This window comes from Oryzias latipes, chromosome 5, assembly GCF_053564925.1.
Source record: "Oryzias latipes strain Hd-rR chromosome 5, Olatipes_Hd-rR_3.1".
NCBI classification, from domain to species: domain Eukaryota; kingdom Metazoa; phylum Chordata; class Actinopteri; order Beloniformes; family Adrianichthyidae; genus Oryzias; species Oryzias latipes.
Window position 1 is genome coordinate 6926995 of NC_136241.1, and position 18993 is coordinate 6945987.

Genomic DNA, 18993 nt, shown 5'->3' on the forward strand with positions numbered 1-18993 from the left:
GTTGGAGAGGGTCTTTACTGCCTGTTGATGATTTTCATCGATTGTTACATTTTCAAAAGTGTCCAGAAGGTGCCAAAAACCCACAATGCATTGCACATGCTAACAAAATTGAGTTCTGTGGTTTAAAACACTCTAAACTGACGGCCTAAACAATAGGAAGGTCTCATTGGATTAGTTTTATGTTACTACAAACTACCTTAGGTTTTTGGGTGTTTTTTATTTCATGGCTTATTTTCATTCCTTGCCTGCTTTTTTCTGACTTCTGACATCTCATTTCCCACTTTGTCTTCTTCTCTTTCCTGTCTTCTTCTCTTCTGGTGTTCTGTAGATGAACGATGCAATGGGCTTTGAGCTTCCATGGGTGTACTTTGTCAGTCTTGTGATCTTCGGCTCTTTTTTCGTTCTCAATCTGGTTTTGGGTGTGTTGAGCGGGTAAGATCCCTCCTGTTTTTTAACCTGTTGCATTTTGCTCCCGTAGGTCAACGATGCTATCGGATTTGAAACCCCTTGGATTTATTTTGTCAGCCTGATTATTCTGGGCTCCTTTTTTGTGTTAAATCTTGTGTTAGGTGTGCTAAGTGGGTAAGAGGCAACTTGTGCAGTGGTTTTGATTTGCTGTGATCCATGGAGGAATGGCTGCTACCAGAGTGCCGTGTGCTGTGCCAGAAATGTTTTTTTTTTTTAATTTATGACACGTAGATGCAACGAATAAAATGACAAAACCTTTCCTTCAAAGAAATGAGCTGCAGTTAGCCCAAATTTCACCAAAAAAAACTTTTTTTTAAGCTTTTTTCAGTTTGTTTTACTTTTCTTAATAGGAAGTTATCACAGCTTTTCAACAGCAAGTGCAAAGTGTGCAAAATTATCCCCCAACCCTCCCTCAATCCAGCAAGCCTCCTGAGAGGGAAAATTAATCTCATTCTTCGCCTTTCACTCCTTCTGTAAGCTCTCAGAGAGCCCAGTTTGCTTCCCAGCCCTAGGAGTGTGTGTGTGTGTGTGTGTGTGTGTGTGTGTGTGTGTGTGTGTGTGTGTGTGTGTGTGTGTGTGTGTGTGTGTGTGTGTGTGTGTGTTTGTGTGCGTGGTGAGGGGGTAGCATGAAAACTAGGTGGCTGACCAGCAGGAAAGACATTTTATTTTGTCAAAGGAAATCCTCACAGTCATCAAGCTGTCGCCCTTAAGTCAATTTTAGCGTCCGACTCTTAAACACAGAAGTGCTATATCTTTTTATGAAATAGAAAATTCTCATTCTTATTTTTATGAATCAGTACATCACTGTGAAAACAACTATAAGTCAGTACACTACATACAAGAGAGGAGTTGAGATTGTCCATCTGCCTAAACTGCTTTGTCTGTATTGCAGTAGCATTTTACAGTTGGCCTCTAAAAGGATGACTTGTGTCTCTCATGAGGCGCACATCTCCCTCTAGTGGCTGCAGAAATTTACAAGGCTCACAAAATATAGACCCAAAACAAGAACATTTCATTTTGCCTGCTAATAATTAGAGGAAAATGACAGATTTCCTGTTGACTATTTTCTGAGCAAAATGTGCTTCTGCTAGCTTTGACTATTTCCTAGTGTTTGTCGTCTACTTTTGTGCATTTGTGCGTGTTTGTGTGCTTTTTTTGTGTTCTTTTTTATAAGCTTGGTTTTGCTTTTGTTTTAACCCCAGAGAGTTTTCCAAAGAGCGAGAGAAGGCGAAAGCTCGGGGAGACTTCCAGAAGCTGCGTGAGAAGCAGCAGCTGGAGGAGGACTTGAAGGGTTACCTGGACTGGATAACTCAGGCTGAAGACATCGACCCTGACAACGAGGATGAGGCTGACGAGGGCAAGCGCAACCGTAAGCACTCCCTCTCCTATGCGGCGAAGGCAGTGCTGCCGCCACACTGCAGAGCATAAAACTGATTAACACGCTTGCTGCAATGCCAAGAAAAGTATCCTACAGTGTTTGTTATCAGCTTGTTTTGACAGCTTTGTGATTGCGGGACGCTGAGTTGCTCAAGTGGCCTGGATGAAGGGCAGCCCAAGAAAACACGATCAAACTGCTGAAACACAGAAAAACATGTTACAAAGTCTCTCAATAACTCAACATGTTTTTCAATTCCTAATTACAAGAACTCCTACTTTACGGATTTGTTTTTAAAGCTGAGCTTCTCTTGTTTTAATTCTTTCAGCTTTTCACTGTGCTCTACTTTTCTCAATGCCCCAAATATTATTTTTACTCATCTAGCAGAGACAGAGAAGGAGTCTGCTTAAGAAGAACAGGTAAAGCTAGAGGAAAACTGTGGAATTAAAGCAGAATTTCAACCGAATCCAGCGTTAGAAAAGCAGTTTTCCTGCCTTAAATATGAAGGTTTCACCCTGTATTTACACAGGGATGTTCTGATGTAAAGGAAAAAAAGTTAAAGTTTTGCATAAAATGAAGCCAGAATTTAACCTTCTGCTGTGCAAATGTCAATGATGCAGGATAAAAAATCTTACAAATATTGTAATGCAAGTATTAAAAAAGCTCAAACCTAATTTGCGTTTTTTAAATAAGCCTTAAAACTCAAAAACAGATGCTGGTTAAATAATTTCCCATTTTTCTTATCATTTTTCATGTTTTTTACTTCTCAAACAAATAAAACAAATATTTTTCACTTTATTTTCTGGCAATATTTTTTATGCACTTTAAAACAGATTTTCTTTTGTGTTTTTTACATGTCCGTGTGGCTTTTCCTTACCAGTGGCATTTATAAAGAAAATTTAAGATTTAAAATTGCATTTCTGTGTATTTCTTTATTCAAATTGTTGTGAATTATCTGAAAGAATGTTGTTTTTAGAAGAGTTTATTTGTGACATAGAAAACATACAAACTATGACCTAGAAAACAACACAGGTTTTCTTTTAATTTTGGCTGAAAACGGCATAATCATGACTGAAAACCACTGGGAACGCATTCAGAATAGGTCAAAACAGGATCAGAGTGGGACTTGATTTTTTTGAATTCAAATGTATTTTCACAACGCTTTTCATTTCTTCAAAAACTTTTCCCCCCAAAACCAAAAAGAAAGCGAGAACCACCCTTTTCTCAACTCTCCGTAAATCTGCTCCCCTTTTGCTGTTGGGTCTGTTTAGTTCCTTATTCCCGTTGCTGCATATGTGTGCTTTGCTTCCTGCCGCTTTCCCCGCCTGTCTGTTCCTTCCCATCGGCAGCATTGCTCCACATGTTTGCCATAACGTGAGAACACCCCATCGAAAGCGTCTGTCTTCAAAGTTGTAGTGTCGACCTTTTTTTTCCAGCATCCCAGCTGCAGTGTGTCTAAAGGATATTTGAGCCCAGCTAACATGCTAACATGTTAGTGCAGATGCTTCGTGTGACTAACATCTCTCTGTGTTGTTCCTCCCTAGTGTCTGAAGCCCATGCAGCTCTTGACATTCTTGAATACTGTTCTTGTCCTGTGGTGCTTGTCTGCGCTGACCCATGCTGATTGCCGTCCATTTTTCGCCCCCTCCCATGTCCCTCCTCTGTGACGTTGTGTATTTCTGCATGGGCTGGCATACATTACACATGAAGGGGTGACTCTGGCTGACCTCACCGAGAAGAAGAAGGGAAGGTTTGGTTGGTTCAGCCAGTCGTCTGACACTCATGGTAAATCCTACGCTTCTCCCTCAACTGTTTTCTGGCTTTTTTGTGTGTCTGTGAGGAAATGTTTGTGTGTTGTTACTGAAATCAGAAGTGATCAAACCAGGATTTGTGTTTGTAATTTAAATGTTGCTAATGTCTAATGCAAGTGTTTTACTGGACACTTGCATTAGACATTAGCAACCAGGACAACCAGGATTTTAAAAGCCTGAATTCATTAACTTTTCATTTTCTCAAAAAAAAAAGCCCAAATCTTTTCATTTTGAATGTTGGTCATCAGGATTTTGATATTTACTTTTTATATGTTCAATTCGTTAACATGCCGTTTGTGTTTGTGGCACAAATACCCAATAATGGATGGTTGCAAATCTGCAAAGTAAATGTTGCTCTGATAAAAAATATTCAGAGGTATGATTTTAAAAATAGGTCATTTTACTTGTTATCCACGTGTAAGAATTGAAAACTGAACTTTTTCAGGCTCTTCAAACAATTTTTGCCTTTTTCCTTTTAAGAACAACGGACAATAGAGTTTGCACAGTTCCCTTTAACTTTGTCAGGCATTTTGGACTTTTTCGGTTGGAACAAACACTCTTCCTCTTCCTGACACGTTGCGGCACTTTCTTGAAATCAGATCTTTTTGTTTTCCCATCTTCATGCCTTTGACTGGAAATGATGCACATCTGCGCCTGATCAGCCGCAGTCAACTTCTCCTGCTCCGCTCCTGAAGCATCTGCTAAGTATGAATTCAGGAAACCGGGCTAAACCCAGATCAGCTCTCCAGCAGTCAGCACTATTTTCAGAGCTGAGAGCGGTCCGACAGCTCAGGAATCAAAGCCAACACATCCGCGTGAGCTAAGCAGGAGATCGCTGCCTCACATAAACTAAAGATGCCACGTTTTACAGCTAATCATCATCTGCCTGCAGACAGTCTTGCCAAATTGGTGTTTTTAGTGTCTTGTTTCCGAGACGGTTTTAGGAGATCCATTTTTTCTCTTTTGACTCTGTTTTCCTGGTCTGCCTCTCACTGTCTGCATCCGTCAGCTTTGGCAGAGCGGCTGTCCACTCTGCGCTTCTGTATCAGCTGTTTCAGCACTTGGTAACCCATAGTTAAGTTGACAGTGAGATTCCACACTTCCACCCATTCTGAAGGATTGGATTCAAGATATTGCTTACTCAGAACCTCAAAATGAATTGTTTATAATAAAAATAATAATAATAATTATCATTAAATATAATTATTTATAAATAATTATAATTAAAAAAAATTCCGATATGTTTATTGGAAGAATCTTATATTTCTTTCAAGCTTGGAAAGCTTTTCTTTGTTGCATTTTAGATTTGACAATATCCCTGTTAACACATGTTGTATTTGTTGCTTTAGCGAGTGTACCAGCCAGTGAAACCGAGTCTGTGAACACGGAGAACCAAAACGGGGAGGATGAAAAGACGCCTTGCTGCGGACCTCTGTGGTGAGGATGTCCACCTCTCCATAATGAAGAATAGTCTACTTTTATGACTGTTATCAACCAGATTTATATTTCATACAGTCATGGCATTTCTTTGTTTTAATCCTGCTACATTCAAACATCTACAGCAATTTCTTTTCTATTTTTTTCTTCTTATAGTCAAAAGATTTCCAAGTCAAAGTTCAGGTGAGTGTGCTTTTGTGTTAATCTCTTAATTGTAGAAACATCTAGTAGTGGAGTTTGTCTTTTTTTTGCACATAGTTTTATGTTACTTTTAAGTTTCTATAATGAGCTTGGGGTGATGAATTCACAGGTTTTATAAGATCAGCATGTAGCTTAACGCGTGAACATCCTTGCTCAGGGTTTCCAGCTCATTTACTCCCCAGCATGACTTGCAGAATTTGACCCCCCCTGAGGATCCATAGTCATACTTTACTGGATCCTTGTTGTTAATTGGGGCTGGGCTTGGACATACAGGGGCCCAAAGGGGTAAAATATGGACCCTACCTCCCATACCGATGTCTACATTTGCAATTCATTTATCTCTGATGGAGCCGTGTTTTTAAACTTATTTCTAAATATGAAGAAATATGTTGCACAAAAAGTTTTATGTTTGGGTTTTGTTTTGTCCGTCTATCTACTTATCTATCATCTATGTGTGAAGGACACCAGGACTGCAGGAACCTGATTGAAGGCAGGGTTTCCATCTGGACCCCCAACCTTTATAATAACATGGACAACATAGAAACATCTTTTGCCGTTCATTACCCAGCAAGACTTGGGGACCATAGATGAAATAAATAAATAATTGTCTACATTTTAGTTACTTGAATCAATTTCCTCACATTTCTTTTTAGATGAACAAAGCAGAGGTCACACCACGTTGAGGTTTTCCAACCACTTTCTGTTTATTTTATTTAAATGGAATTTTATCTTAAATAGCAAAGGAAAAGTATTTTTTTCAGCTCCATACTTAAATATTTTTGCACCGACACCACAGCATTTGTTGACTTGACTTTTATACCATGAATGTGGAGGTGAATGTTTAGTTTCAACAATCCAATTTTATATAATTCACTATCCTAAGGTTGATTCAGATCATCTTTATCCAAACTTCCAGCAGTGAGACTCACACTGAAATTCCTGCCACTGAACAGTGAAGTTTTCCAGATTCTTGGATTTCTTCCAGATCATCAAGTGTAAATGAAATATGTGTCCAAACAAACAAGTAAATAGAGAATGAATGTCAAATCAATTTACATTTTAGTTTCCTAAAGTTCAGCCCACTGTTGTTTTTCCACATTCAGAGAATTCAAAGAGAACATTCTTAGAACATTCTAGCACACTAGATGGTCACATGACTTTATTCCAAGTCTTTCCACAAATTGGACTGGAATGATCGACTGATCCGTGTTTGCCAATGTCATCACACGTGTGTGATTCACTTGGCCGTTTTTACATCATAGTAAAATAAACCTCAAGTAGTATTTTCCAATATTCCAAGAATCAATTTATTTCATTTTGGAACTCTTTTACAATGGTTTACATCGATTCAATTCTATTGACAACTTAGCTCACACAGATCAATCTGGTTGGATTTTTGGAATAGAAATCGATTCACCGATTAAGACGATTCATCGTTACAGCCCCACCTGTTGTGTTGAAACTGACATCAAGCTTCCTGCCAAATGTCCTCTCTCCCTCTGCAGTCGGCGCTGGCGCCGCTGGAACAGGTTTTGTCGCAGGAAGTGCCGTTTGGCTGTTAAGTCGGTGCCTTTCTACTGGCTGGTCATCATTCTTGTGTTCCTTAACACACTCACCATTTCCTCAGAACACTACAACCAGCCTTTGTGGCTGACCCAAGTGCAGGGTTTGTGGATGGCATGTTTTACTGCTTCATATCCTCTTTACCTCATCTGAAGATGATCGCTGCACTTAAGTCTAAATCTGCTTTGACGTGTCTTATGCAATACTTTAATAATTTTGCAGAAAAGCAGAAGCAAATACCACTACTGCCGTTTATAAAAGAAAAAAATACTGAAATGTAATTGCATTAAACGTTGGAAACCTCATCTAAAACCTTTTCTCTGTCTATGTTGTTCAGATGTGGCCAACAAGGTGCTGCTGGCCCTGTTCACTTGTGAAATGCTGGTGAAGATGTACAGTCTGGGGCTTCAGGCTTACTTTGTGTCCCTGTTCAACCGCTTTGACTGCTTTGTGGTGTGTGGAGGAATTACTGAAACCATCCTGGTTGAGCTGGAAATCATGTCTCCCCTCGGGATCTCTGTGTTCCGCTGTGTTCGTCTTTTAAGAATCTTCAAGGTCACACGGTAAGACGCCATCACCCTGAGTGTGAAAGCGTGTTCGCACTCTAACACTTTCGTCTTCTGGAAGAGTAGCCTTTACACTCCGAGGTTTTATGAAGCAGAATATAAAATCTAGTTTTTAAAGGGTCTTCAGATCAGATCAGATCAGCTAAGGACCTTCATACTGTAGATCGTGTTTTATACTAAAAAAAAAAAAAAAATTTAAGCACATAAGAGTAGAAAAAATGTTTTATTATTTTCCCTATTGTTTAGTCATTCAGGTTTAGGTTATGACAGACATTTGATGGTTTTCTTTTTCACATAATGAATTTTCAGCATCCTTCCACCGCCATGCTTAGATTACTCTGTTATTCTGCCAAAGGACACAATTAGTTTATATATAGGGCTTTAAATCTACATATTTACTTTAAAGTCAAGCGTTAAAGGTTGCAGTTAGTCTTCCCAGTGGTCTTTTCATTATGATGATGCCATTTTTAGACCAAATTCAAAAACCTGTGTCATTTTCTAAGACATAGTTTCTGCAGAGCGGCAGTAGTTCATCAGAAACTCACCTCTCAGTTGTGGGCGGGGCTGTTGGCACTGAAGTAAGCCTCTGCTGATATCCCACCATCCCTATGTTTACACTCTGTCCCACTAGCTTACAGCCCCTCACACCTCCAACCTAACGTTAGCGGTGCAACAATAATGGCGAGCAACATTAAAGCTGTCCAGCCGTACAGTTAGGTCAGAAGCCATCTAAGGAGAAGGACAATGAAGATACTGATGTGTAGGGCTGCACGATATGAGGAAAACTCGCGATATGCGATATTGGTAATTAATATTGCGATAACGATATAATTTGCGGTATATAAACAAATAGCAAAAACAAAAACAAAAACGTCATTTCCATTTCACTGCAACAGTTTAAAAATTATACTCCAAATGACCCTTGTCGACGTAGGAGGCAAACATCAAACATAAAAGGGCTCATCTGATTGATCAACAAGGTAAACGGGTCCTTCTGATTGGTTAAATGCATAAAGGGATTTATTTCATTTGTTCAATATTTCAAGCTGCCATGAGTTTGTTTTAGCACATTCAAGGTAATCATTTATTGCGATTTTTGCCGTCTTTTGCGGTATGCATATTGCACAGCTTGATTTCGCGATAATGATAAATTTGCAGTATATTGTGCAGGCCTACTGATGTGTGTGTTTGTCTACAAGTGGATGCATCGTAGTGGAATGGAGCAGGAAGACTTTGACCAGCCCCTTTCCGTCAACCACTGTGTGCTTCTTCAAACTGCGTTCTGCTCCTGAGCATCCCAATTTGAATAAAAAAACATTTTGAAACGCAGTTTTAATCATAAACACTGTAATATATGTCCTGCATGGTGAGAAAAATGCTCAAGTACATTTAAAAAAAAAAAAAACATTTTCATTGGAGTGGGTCTTTAATGCCCTCACCATAACAATCTCCTAAACTACATCATATTAACTCAGAAAGTGTTTGAACACTATAGTTTTCTTTTCATTCATTTAATTTAAATACAATTTTGTTGTAAAAGACATCCTGAAGTTATTATTCTTTGAGCAAAAATCCAAGTTGTTTGGCAATAATCTCTTGTCTCTCTTTGCTCTTGTTCTTTGCAGACACTGGCAGTCTCTCAGTAACTTGGTGGCATCGCTGCTCAACTCCATGAAGTCCATCGCTTCCTTATTGCTGCTTCTTTTCCTCTTCATTATTATATTTTCCCTGCTGGGGATGCAGGTGTTTGGTGGAAAGTTCAACTTTGATGAAACCCAGACAAAAAGGAGCACCTTTGACAACTTCCCACAGGCCCTCCTTACTGTGTTTCAGGTACATTTTCCTTTACCTCACTAGGATGGAGGAAAACCACAACACTCCAGACTTTGATTAAAAAAAACTTGAGAACACAAACAATCACCAACAAGAAACAAAGATTTTGTATCACACCTATTGAGGAATTATTGCACAAACTAGTTTTATGGAGATTTAGCGGTTCTACCAGGTAGATAAAAACTTTAAAAGGAGATTTCATTCTAAAGCTAAAGTTAAATATTTCATAAAGGCCACATTGGAAGCAGATAAAATCACAAAACCTATGAATATTAAAAACCTTTGGGTTTAAATCTTTTGCAAGGAAATAGTTCTGGCATCCAAGAAGTGCAGCAAAAAATAAATGTTACAATTTATCGACTGAAAATCAATAGCCAGCCGGAGTCCATTTAAGCGTAATACTAATAAAAAGCTGCAGAAAAACTCTTGTTATGTTATTTTTTGTTGTGATTTGCTTTTCTGCTTGATGCTGCTCTGTTGATGAGCTGATAAAATCCATCTAGATCCTGACTGGAGAAGATTGGAACGCTGTCATGTATGACGGGATCATGGCATACGGAGGGCCTTCCTCCACTGGCATGATCGTGTGCTTCTACTTCATCATCCTCTTCATCTGTGGAAACTGTATCCTCCCATCATAATGGCACACATGAAGACACATAGATGTCAAATGTTCTGTAGACTGCATATGGAGTTTTGGAGTGGATTGTTTTCCTGTCTCTTTCTTTATTCTAGTATCTTCCACCATTTTTTGCGGCTTAACTCCTTCTACAATTTTTTTTAGCTATTTTAACCATTCAACTATTCAAATGTTCAGCTCTTTCAGCGTTTTCCAGCTATGACTTTTGGTCCTTCAAATCCTTGAACGTTTAAAAGATATTCCAGGATTTTCCAGGAGTTTTGCCTCCATTGAAATACATGGGGAATCCTCAAAAAACCTTTGCTTCATTCAACCATTGTAACTTCCTACTTTTAGCTAGAGAACCATTCAAACTGCAAATTATTCCCAAGACTTTAAACTGATTCTTATCTTTCAGATTTTTAAAATATGTTTTAGTTTTTGTAATATAAACCTATAAGCTTTGTGGTAATTTCAGCTTTATGGTGGGTTTCAATGGGAGAGCTTTCGACATTTTCAGCAGAGTCGACCTTGTTACGGAGCTTCTTTTTTTGGCATTTTTTCAGCTAGAGACATCATTAAGACCATAAAATGCTCACAAGGCTTTGCACTACACCATATTTCAGTTTTGTGATTATGCAATTTACAGTTTTTTCACAAATTGACTTCAAACTTTAATTACTTTTCAACAAACTCCCCCGCTGTGGCATGACATCAGACGACGGAGGAAAGAAACTTTTTACAAACAAAGCTCCCTCACGTCTAGAATGTCAAATCAATCCCAATAAAAAATATATAAAAACAGAGACATTTTTGTTCGCTTTTCAAAAATGTATTTTGTGTCAAGATGTTAGTTTTACTTTTCTTTGAATCTTCCCGGATGCCAGAGAGTCTTCTGGAAATGCAGCTCCTTCTAGTTTAATTCATATTTTGACTTAACATCTCACTCAGATATCTTACTGAATGTCTTCTTGGCTATCGCCGTGGACAACTTGGCAGATGCAGAGTCTCTCAACACAGATGAAGGAGACAAAAAAGGGTGAAGGCACCACTGCATTTCTCTAACAAGCAAAATAACACAATTTTACCAAACGCTTGAAGACATTTTTATTTAAAAATGTTTTTTTCCAGTGACAAAAAGGATGATGAGAAAGATGAAAAGGTACAGCCTCATTTGGTGAATTTGATGGACAAAAGTAACCTGCCAGCAGAATCAGAATTTACATATTCCTGCTTATAGGAGGATGAGGAGGAATTTGAGGACAATGCAGTGGAAGAAGAAGATCCAGACGTCCCTTCTGGACCTCGGCCAGTCATCTCTGACCTGGTGAAGAAGGAGAAGATCACTCCTATCCCAGAAGGAAGCGCCTTTTTTATCTTCAGCAACACAAACCCGTGAGAAACGTCTACATTTACTAATAAAAGAACTGTGTTTTTTTGTGTTTGATTTTTTTTTTAATCCTACTGGTGTTCTTGATTTCCTGTATTCTCCAGGGTCCGCGTGTTCTGCCACAAACTCATCAACCACCACATATTCACCAACCTCATCCTGGTGTTCATCATGCTCAGCTCCGTTTCTCTCGCCGCAGAGGACCCCATCCGAAACCTCTCAGCCAGAAACATTGTAAGTTTACAAAGTGTCCACACAAATGTAACTCGGATCTGAACAATTTGAGGTTAAGACAAGCTAATGAATAAGTAGTCATGAGTATTTTTTCTAGTAGTACTGTTGTAGCCTGCAGAGGCTTTTAAATGACTAATATCATGCATTTGTTAACCGATTTCATACTACATATTGAATAGATCTATAATATTGTGTTTTGGTCATTAAGTCTAAATGTATTTTTAACGATGCAGCTTTTATTCTTTTAATCTTCATTCTTTCTTTCTTCATTTGCTTGTTTTTAGTCACCTTTGATTGTTAATTTATTAAGAGCAAAATAGTAACTGCCATTATTTTAGATTTGGAAACGGTTTAGTTCAAGCAATCACAAAAAAACGAGAAAAAAAACTAAGCAACCAGCAGAAATATAGATCTATGTATCAAACGTAGGATAATTGGTCATGACATTGATTGGAAAATACATAAACATCCACATACACTTGTCTATAATTCAATTGCTACTCCTAATCATAAACAGACACATTAACTCTTATGCATACAGAATATGACCCAACTATTAAACATTGAGTTCGTCAAAAGGAGTTCCCACCCCTGTTTTGCATTTTTCAGAATGACCGTCATTAAACTTATCAGAAAGTAGTGTGTAGCCATCATTAAGGCAATACAGATTTGTGTTAAAACATCCACAGTATTTTACATGTTGTGAATCCAATTGAAAGGTGATCATTTTTTGGTCAAGGCAGGTCCTAAAGGTCTTCATCGTTCTCTGAGGCATCTTCTCCACTGGCCTCAGAGTGGTGGTGGCTTTCTCTGTCTCTTGTCTTTCCATCTTCTTTTCTTTCCTAAACATGAATCTGCATTAATAAGTAAAGCTGTTGTTTCATTTGAATGACATTTTGGTTTGTCAAAGCAACAAGGAATCCTGGATAAGGCAAAAGTTAGATTTTTTTTTTTTACTTTTTATGAAAAGTCACCCTTTTTTTTTCATCCACTCCAACATTCATGATTTGAGAAACGATTCATTGAAAATTTCAATCTGCAAAACTGGCCTACACATTCAGTATTTTGTCACTATGTTTGCACACTGGGCAACTTTTTAAAGGGCTTTTATCATGAAAAATCAACTTTGGCTACGTTCACACTGCAGGCTGAAACGACCCAATTCCGATTTTTTTTGCCCCTACGCGACCTGTATCTGATCTTTTCATGACAGTCTGAACCACACAGATCCGATCTTTTCAAGTGCGACCCAGGCCACTTGGGTATGTGGTCCTGAATCCGAAACGTATCCGATCTTTTCAAATGACACCTCCGTCTGAACGGCCAGGCCACATGAATCCGACCCGTACGTCATTGATATGCCACAAAGGTCGTAATTCTGCGTTGAAGTAGGCGGGAACGAGAAGATAAACATCAACCATGGCGGACGATGCTGCTGAGACCAGTCAGTGGAAGGGAAGCGATTTGATTAATATTTGGGGTGACCGCTCTATTCAGGCCAAACTCCAGGGCTCTTATCGCAACCAGGAGGTTTTTGAAAATTTTTCCAGCGAAATGGTCGAGCTTGGTGTTGAACCTTCCCCGGGATGACTTTTTTCCCTTTCCGACGGTGATCATAAGCGCCGGGGAGACCTTCTCCAGGGCCGAAGGCAGATCCTCCTTAGGGGTTCACTTCCCCGTTCGGACCCTCAGATTCTCCAGACCGGGTTAACAAAGAGTCAATAGCAGTTCTTCGGGGGGGGAAGCCTTCTTTTATTACCGTTCTCCTTCCTCCGTAACACACAACATGAATGCGCGCCTCCAACACACTTCCTCTGCCCCCCTCTCACTCCCTCCTGCGCTGCACGCGCTCTCTCCTCTCTCTTACACACACGCAAGCAACCCCAGCACATACACATCTCCATTCCACAACAGTGGGTACAGACGATCTTGGCTCCAATGCCTTCATAAAATGAGAAGATTGTTATTGTGCTGGCTCCTTTGTGAAAATAAATGTAATAATGCAAAAGAGCTCCGCTGTTGACATCACTGTTGTTGACATCCGTTGTTAACGTTAGCTACTTCCGCAAACATCGCGTGACGTCGTTCACCGTTGAGTACTCTTCTGCGCATGCGGGTCACTTCTGGGTCATTTCACGGTCACATAGGAGATCACAAAAGTTCGCATTTAATTGGAAATGTTAAAGGCCTTGCAAAAAAATTCGATTTTTTTCAAAAAATCGGAATTGAACATTTAGCCCTGCAGTGTGAACGTAGTCCTATTGAGCCTACAAGTGCATGACAATGTTCATTGTTCACCAAAAAACTACTCAAAGCACTATTTTCATTGTTTTCCTGTAAAAAGCAGCACTCTGAGCACCCCTCAATCCATGAAAGCCAGCGGGTTCTCACATTGTGACGTAGACCGGTGAAGAACCGCCCCTTCCAGGAAGAGTCGGTGCTGCCAGGCTAACACACACCCACTTTCTCCACGAAGCAAGCAGTGATCGTCTAAACGCTCTTATTTTATATCCATAATTTGTCCATTCATCTTTGCAATAGTTTAGTTGTTTGTGGGTGAGACACAGACACGACTCTAGGATGACATCACAAAATAGGCGGGAGATCATCAAGGTACGAAATTCAGTCGTCTCACTTTCGATGTAGGAAAATGAGCTGCAAAAATATCTCATATTTCATTCAGATGGCTGTTTAATGTGCCAAAGATTTACTCTTAAAGGCTCAAAAAAAAGCGTGATATAGGCCCTTTAAAACTCATTTTTATGTATTCATTTGACATATTTAAAGAGGTGCCCAAGCATTCCATGTATTTCAACATTTTTAAAAACCCTTCCAGGCTTCTGGAAGGTCTGAAGAGATTTTGACTTTTTCTGCATTGGTAACCCCACATGCAATACAATCAGCGATTTTTGTATGGCTAAAATGAGTGCACTTTTTGCAGCACTCCAAAAAAATCCATCATTTTTTTATCTTTTTTTTTAACCTTGTTTACATATGATGTGCAAAGCTGTACTATGATCTGTCTGTTAAACATCTACATTGCTTTTTGCAGATTCTTGGTTACTTTGACTATGCTTTCACCGCTATCTTTACTGTTGAGATCGTTTTGAAGGTAAATGCTCTGTGTCCCCTGTCCGTGCTGTCACTAACCTTACCCCAGTAACGCTCCCAACGTCTCATTGCTTTCCAGGTCCTAGGCTATGCAGATTATGTCTTCACTAGTATGTTTACATTTGAGATCGTATTAAAGGTAACCCCTTAAAGTGACAGCGATAGCCTTGCTGCATTCTCTCCTTGTGTGTCACCTGCCACTCAGCACAACCTGGCTTGTTTGTTTCCTTTCTCTCATTGAATTCTTTTCTTTATGGCACCTCTTTTAAAAAGAGTACAATAAAAACTGCAGTTTTACCTCCCCCCCTAACACAGTAATTAAAAAAGGAAAAACAGACCTGTTCAAATGGTCATATTATTCTCTGCTGAGGGAAGGAAACATCACATCTACATTGCATTTTACTCACATGGGCGTCCCGTCATTCAGTCAGTCATGCTACAATTATTATGGTGATGCAAAATGACTAAAATACGATGCAACCCCTTCTGTGCGATGCTACCAATTTTAATGGGCTGTTCAGACATTACAGAGGCCTTGGCTGAAGTTGAGCTTAAGGTCAGGGTGGTGTCCAGATGGTGAAGTCAGCTCCAGTCAAAGCTTTACTTCATGGCTTCTCATACTGACTGTTCCTCAGATTACCCATAAAAGAGGGGGCAAAATCAACCATGTTCCCGCAGAGCATGGTTCAGTCTGCTTTCCCCGACTGACTGCATATTTATGTGGAGTAGCCTCTGCGGCTGCACGAGGACAAATCTGACCGCTGTTTCACTCTAAATTCTGTAGGGCTCTTGGTTAGCCGTCTCCTGTCTTCGCCTGTCTGCAGAGCTTCACATTTGCATGCACTCAGAGATATGAGCCTTTTACTTTTATTATTTGAAGAAGAGTTCTTCTGGCTGGTTTTGCTTCTGTGCCTGCTGAACTATGAAGTTTGAATTGGGAGCTGCCTCCCTTATATTCTGAACTGTTGAACATAGTGGAATGTGCCGTAGGGGGACGGTCCGCATGAATGTGAAAGTAAGGCCATTTCTGCTTTCCAATCGCTATAACTAGAGCTGCTGCAGGTGGGAAAACTCCCTTAGCATCGTGGCAACAAAATGCATGTTTTATTGCCTCATTCCATAGTAGATTGTGAAAGGAATGACTTACTACTACATTCATGTAGATAAAGGCCGTGGGGGTGGCAAAGGTAGAGTTAGCCTCCTGCTGTGAGAACGCCACCCCAAACAGAGTGACCTACTCGAGTGTGAGTGTGTGAGAGTGCTGAGAAGGTGTTTCTATGTTTGAAAAATGTTCATTTAAGATGTGTGTGCGTGTGTAAGAATGCAACGTTACACTGTAAATGTGTGTATGTAAGTCTGATGTTTGCCTTACTTCTTTAACACGCTCTGTCCTTCCCTCAGATGACGACATACGGAGCTTTTCTCCATAAAGGAGCGTTTTGCAGGAATTACTTTAACCTGCTGGACTTGCTGGTGGTTGGAGTTTCTCTCGTCTCTTTTGGAATTCAGTGAGTAAACACGTTCTCTTTGCGGTTGCAGTCAAAATGACAGTTTTGTTGAATTTACAGGAACCTTTTCCAAAAAAGAATAAAGAGGATGCAAAGGAATTTTCTATTATTAGGCTCAAAAACTGTTATCTATAGAAGCAGGTGGGAGAATTAGAATTCTAATGTTTTTATGCAATTAAAAAAACACCAAGAGTGTTTTTCGTTCAACTTTTTTACCAAACTCCAAACAGGCTGGGCTCTAGCCTCATCCGCTCATTAAAAACTATAAGATGATCTGCAATTAAAAGTTGAAAAGCCACAATCTGGCGTCCGTGTCACAAACATGATCCGTTTGGTCATCAGATACTACTTGACATGTAAAGTAGTATCTGAGGGAAAAAAAACGGACGAACCAGTTTGTGTTGTCTTTCCTAAATACTCTATCCTCAAATATTACAAATCAAAATGTTGTGGAAGTATTAAAAATTGACCAGTACAAACTGTTTCTTTTTTATTTGTGGTGATGCAGAAAATGAGTTATAGCCATTGACTGTAGATGTGAACTGGACTGAGTAACCCCCCCCCTCTCGTTTAAAACAGGAAGTACCCGCTGGTCCCACAAAGCCAAAATCTCATTGATTTTTTGTGGAGAAATAAACAGCTAATAACAGTCATTATTTTTGCTAGAAGCATTCTTGCCTATTTTTAACATGTTCTTGGTATTCCTAATTTTTTTCTCATGATATTTTTTCTTTACTCCAAGTTATAAACTGCCCAATTAAATGCCTTTGTAGGTATCATAACCATTCGGCCTGCAACGACCATTCAGGGTCCTTCGACTAATGCTGACGTCATATTATGATATTCGCTTTCCGTTGGTCCGATGACATATCAGATAGTGATTGGTCTGGACAAATTACGATACTCCCATTGAAGAAGATATTGTGCGGTGCTTTGCAAACAAGCAGAGCTCTGACATGGAGCGAGATTATCTTCTTAACATGCTTTAATTATTGTTATGATTATTATTAAATACATATGCATTTGCGTGACGTGCACACAAACTAAACACATCATGTCTGTGACACGAACACTTTGTGGCTTTTCAATGGTGATTTATTTGCAGGTCATCTTTTAGTTTCTAAGTCCAGCTTGTTTGGAGTTCTTAGTTTTTGTAGTTCTTAAAAATTTTAGAACTAAATACATGGAAAAAATTAGAACGAAAAACACCCGCCCTATGGTGCAGCGGTAGGGGTTAGTGGTTAGTACTCTCGCCCTGGTTCAAATCCCGACTGGCTCATTTCTGTGTGGAGTTTAAATATTCTCCTCGTGCAAAAAACATACTTCTTGGGTTAATTGGTGATTCTAAATAGCCCCTAGGTGTGCATGTGAGTGTGTGTAAGTGTGTTTGAGCGTGTGGTCCTGCAACTCACTGGTGACCTGTTCAGGGTAAACCCCGACTTCACCCAACTGTAGCTGGGTTGGCTCCAGCGACCTCGTCAACAGATAATGAAAACGGTTGGATGGATGTTAAATTAAAGTAGAACCAGCTTATTGGGACACAAAATGTACTTTCATACATGCAGTTTTATTTGAACAAAATATTTCAAATCCATGACTCTATTTTGTTAAAATCCTTTTTAAACTGTCTGAATTGCCCAGGTCCTCAGCTATCTCTGTGGTGAAGATTCTTCGTGTTCTTCGAGTTCTCCGTCCCTTGAGGGCCATCAACAGGGCCAAAGGCCTGAAGGTAGTCTTAACCCTTTAGTTTACATGTATGGAATAATTCTAGAAAGATAAAGCTGAATCTCAAAGCTTCCAATGTTTTTGTTTTACAGCACGTTGTCCAGTGTGTTTTTGTGGCAATCAGAACTATTGGTAACATCATGATCGTCACAACTCTGCTTCAGTTCATGTTCGCCTGTATAGGAGTGCAGCTCTTCAAGGTCAAAGATAAAAAAAACCCATCAAAGTATCCAAGTGAAATGACTTTGAGATTAATAACCAGAACAAAGGTATTTTTTTCTTCTACAGGGAAAATTTTATCGCTGCACAGATGAAGCAAAGTCCAGCCAAGAAGTGTGCAAGTTGGTGTTTCCTCTCCTACCTCTTCAGAGTGTGTGAGCGGATTTCACGCTGGTCCTCATTTCTGTTCTATTCTTACAGAGGCACCTACATCGTCTACAAGGATGGAGATGTAAATCAGCCAACTATGCAGCGGCGGGTGTGGCACAACAGTGACTTCAACTTTGACAACGTCCTCATGGCCATGATGGCCCTGTTCACGGTCTCCACCTTTGAAGGCTGGCCAGCGTAAGACTGAATCTGTTTACTGCTTTCGCTTTAAGGCTTTAACGAGAGGATGAGCGTCTTCGTAACCTTTTTGCTATCTTGTGGGGTCCAGATGACCCCAGCCTTACATTGACGTGTTATCCCAGCATGACAAAGGTGGATAAAGGTGGAGAGGATTTCATGTAATCCATGGACACCAGTGAAGATCACAAATCATTGAAGAAAAAAGGTTCCAGACACGTTAACACTGGGAGTGGGGTCATCTGGACCCCACAAGTTAGCACAAGGGATAAAGAAAGTCTTGCGGATAAAGTTTATTTCTCATTTTCATGTTGTTGTTCTTCAGATTACTCTACAAAGCCATCGACTCCAACAGAGAGAACTTTGGTCCCATTTACAACTACCGTGTGGAAATTTCCATCTTCTTCATCATCTACATTATCATCATCGCTTTCTTCATGATGAACATCTTCGTAGGTTTTGTGATCGTCACATTTCAGGAGCAAGGAGAAAAAGAGTACAAAAACTGTGAACTTGACAAGAACCAGGTTTGTGCCGTAAACAATGACGTTGGGTTTTAACCACTGGAATTTTGCATTTCAACTG

At 39.6% G+C, this 18993-nt stretch overlaps 1 protein-coding gene across 13 annotated transcripts in view; it reads left to right on the plus strand.

The window, feature by feature from the left end:
* Positions 1-18993, plus strand: part of cacna1da (calcium channel, voltage-dependent, L type, alpha 1D subunit, a) — a 73267-nt gene that overhangs the window by 31051 nt on the left and 23223 nt on the right. For 4 of the 13 annotated variants that reach the window (XM_078946947.1, XM_078946948.1, XM_078946951.1 and 1 more), the window contains exons 8-26: positions 329-432; positions 1671-1837; positions 3554-3628; positions 5004-5091; positions 5248-5274; positions 6798-6958; positions 7193-7418; positions 9047-9254; positions 9758-9878; positions 10825-10912; positions 11005-11035; positions 11114-11268; positions 11368-11497; positions 16010-16116; positions 17758-17845; positions 17934-18041; positions 18130-18182; positions 18262-18408; positions 18734-18935. In XM_078946947.1, coding sequence (XP_078803073.1) covers positions 329-432; positions 1671-1837; positions 3554-3628; positions 5004-5091; positions 5248-5274; positions 6798-6958; positions 7193-7418; positions 9047-9254; positions 9758-9878; positions 10825-10912; positions 11005-11035; positions 11114-11268; positions 11368-11497; positions 16010-16116; positions 17758-17845; positions 17934-18041; positions 18130-18182; positions 18262-18408; positions 18734-18935 — 2286 coding nt within the window. Of the gene's footprint in view, positions 1-328; positions 433-1670; positions 1838-3553; positions 3629-5003; positions 5092-5247; positions 5275-6797; positions 6959-7192; positions 7419-9046; positions 9255-9757; positions 9879-10824; positions 10913-11004; positions 11036-11113; positions 11269-11367; positions 11498-14549; positions 14610-14687; positions 14748-16009; positions 16117-17757; positions 17846-17933; positions 18042-18129; positions 18183-18261; positions 18409-18733; positions 18936-18993 lie in introns of all 13 variants that reach the window. The other 9 variants (XM_078946946.1, XM_023954782.2, XM_078946950.1 and 6 more) reach the window with 5 other exon arrangements.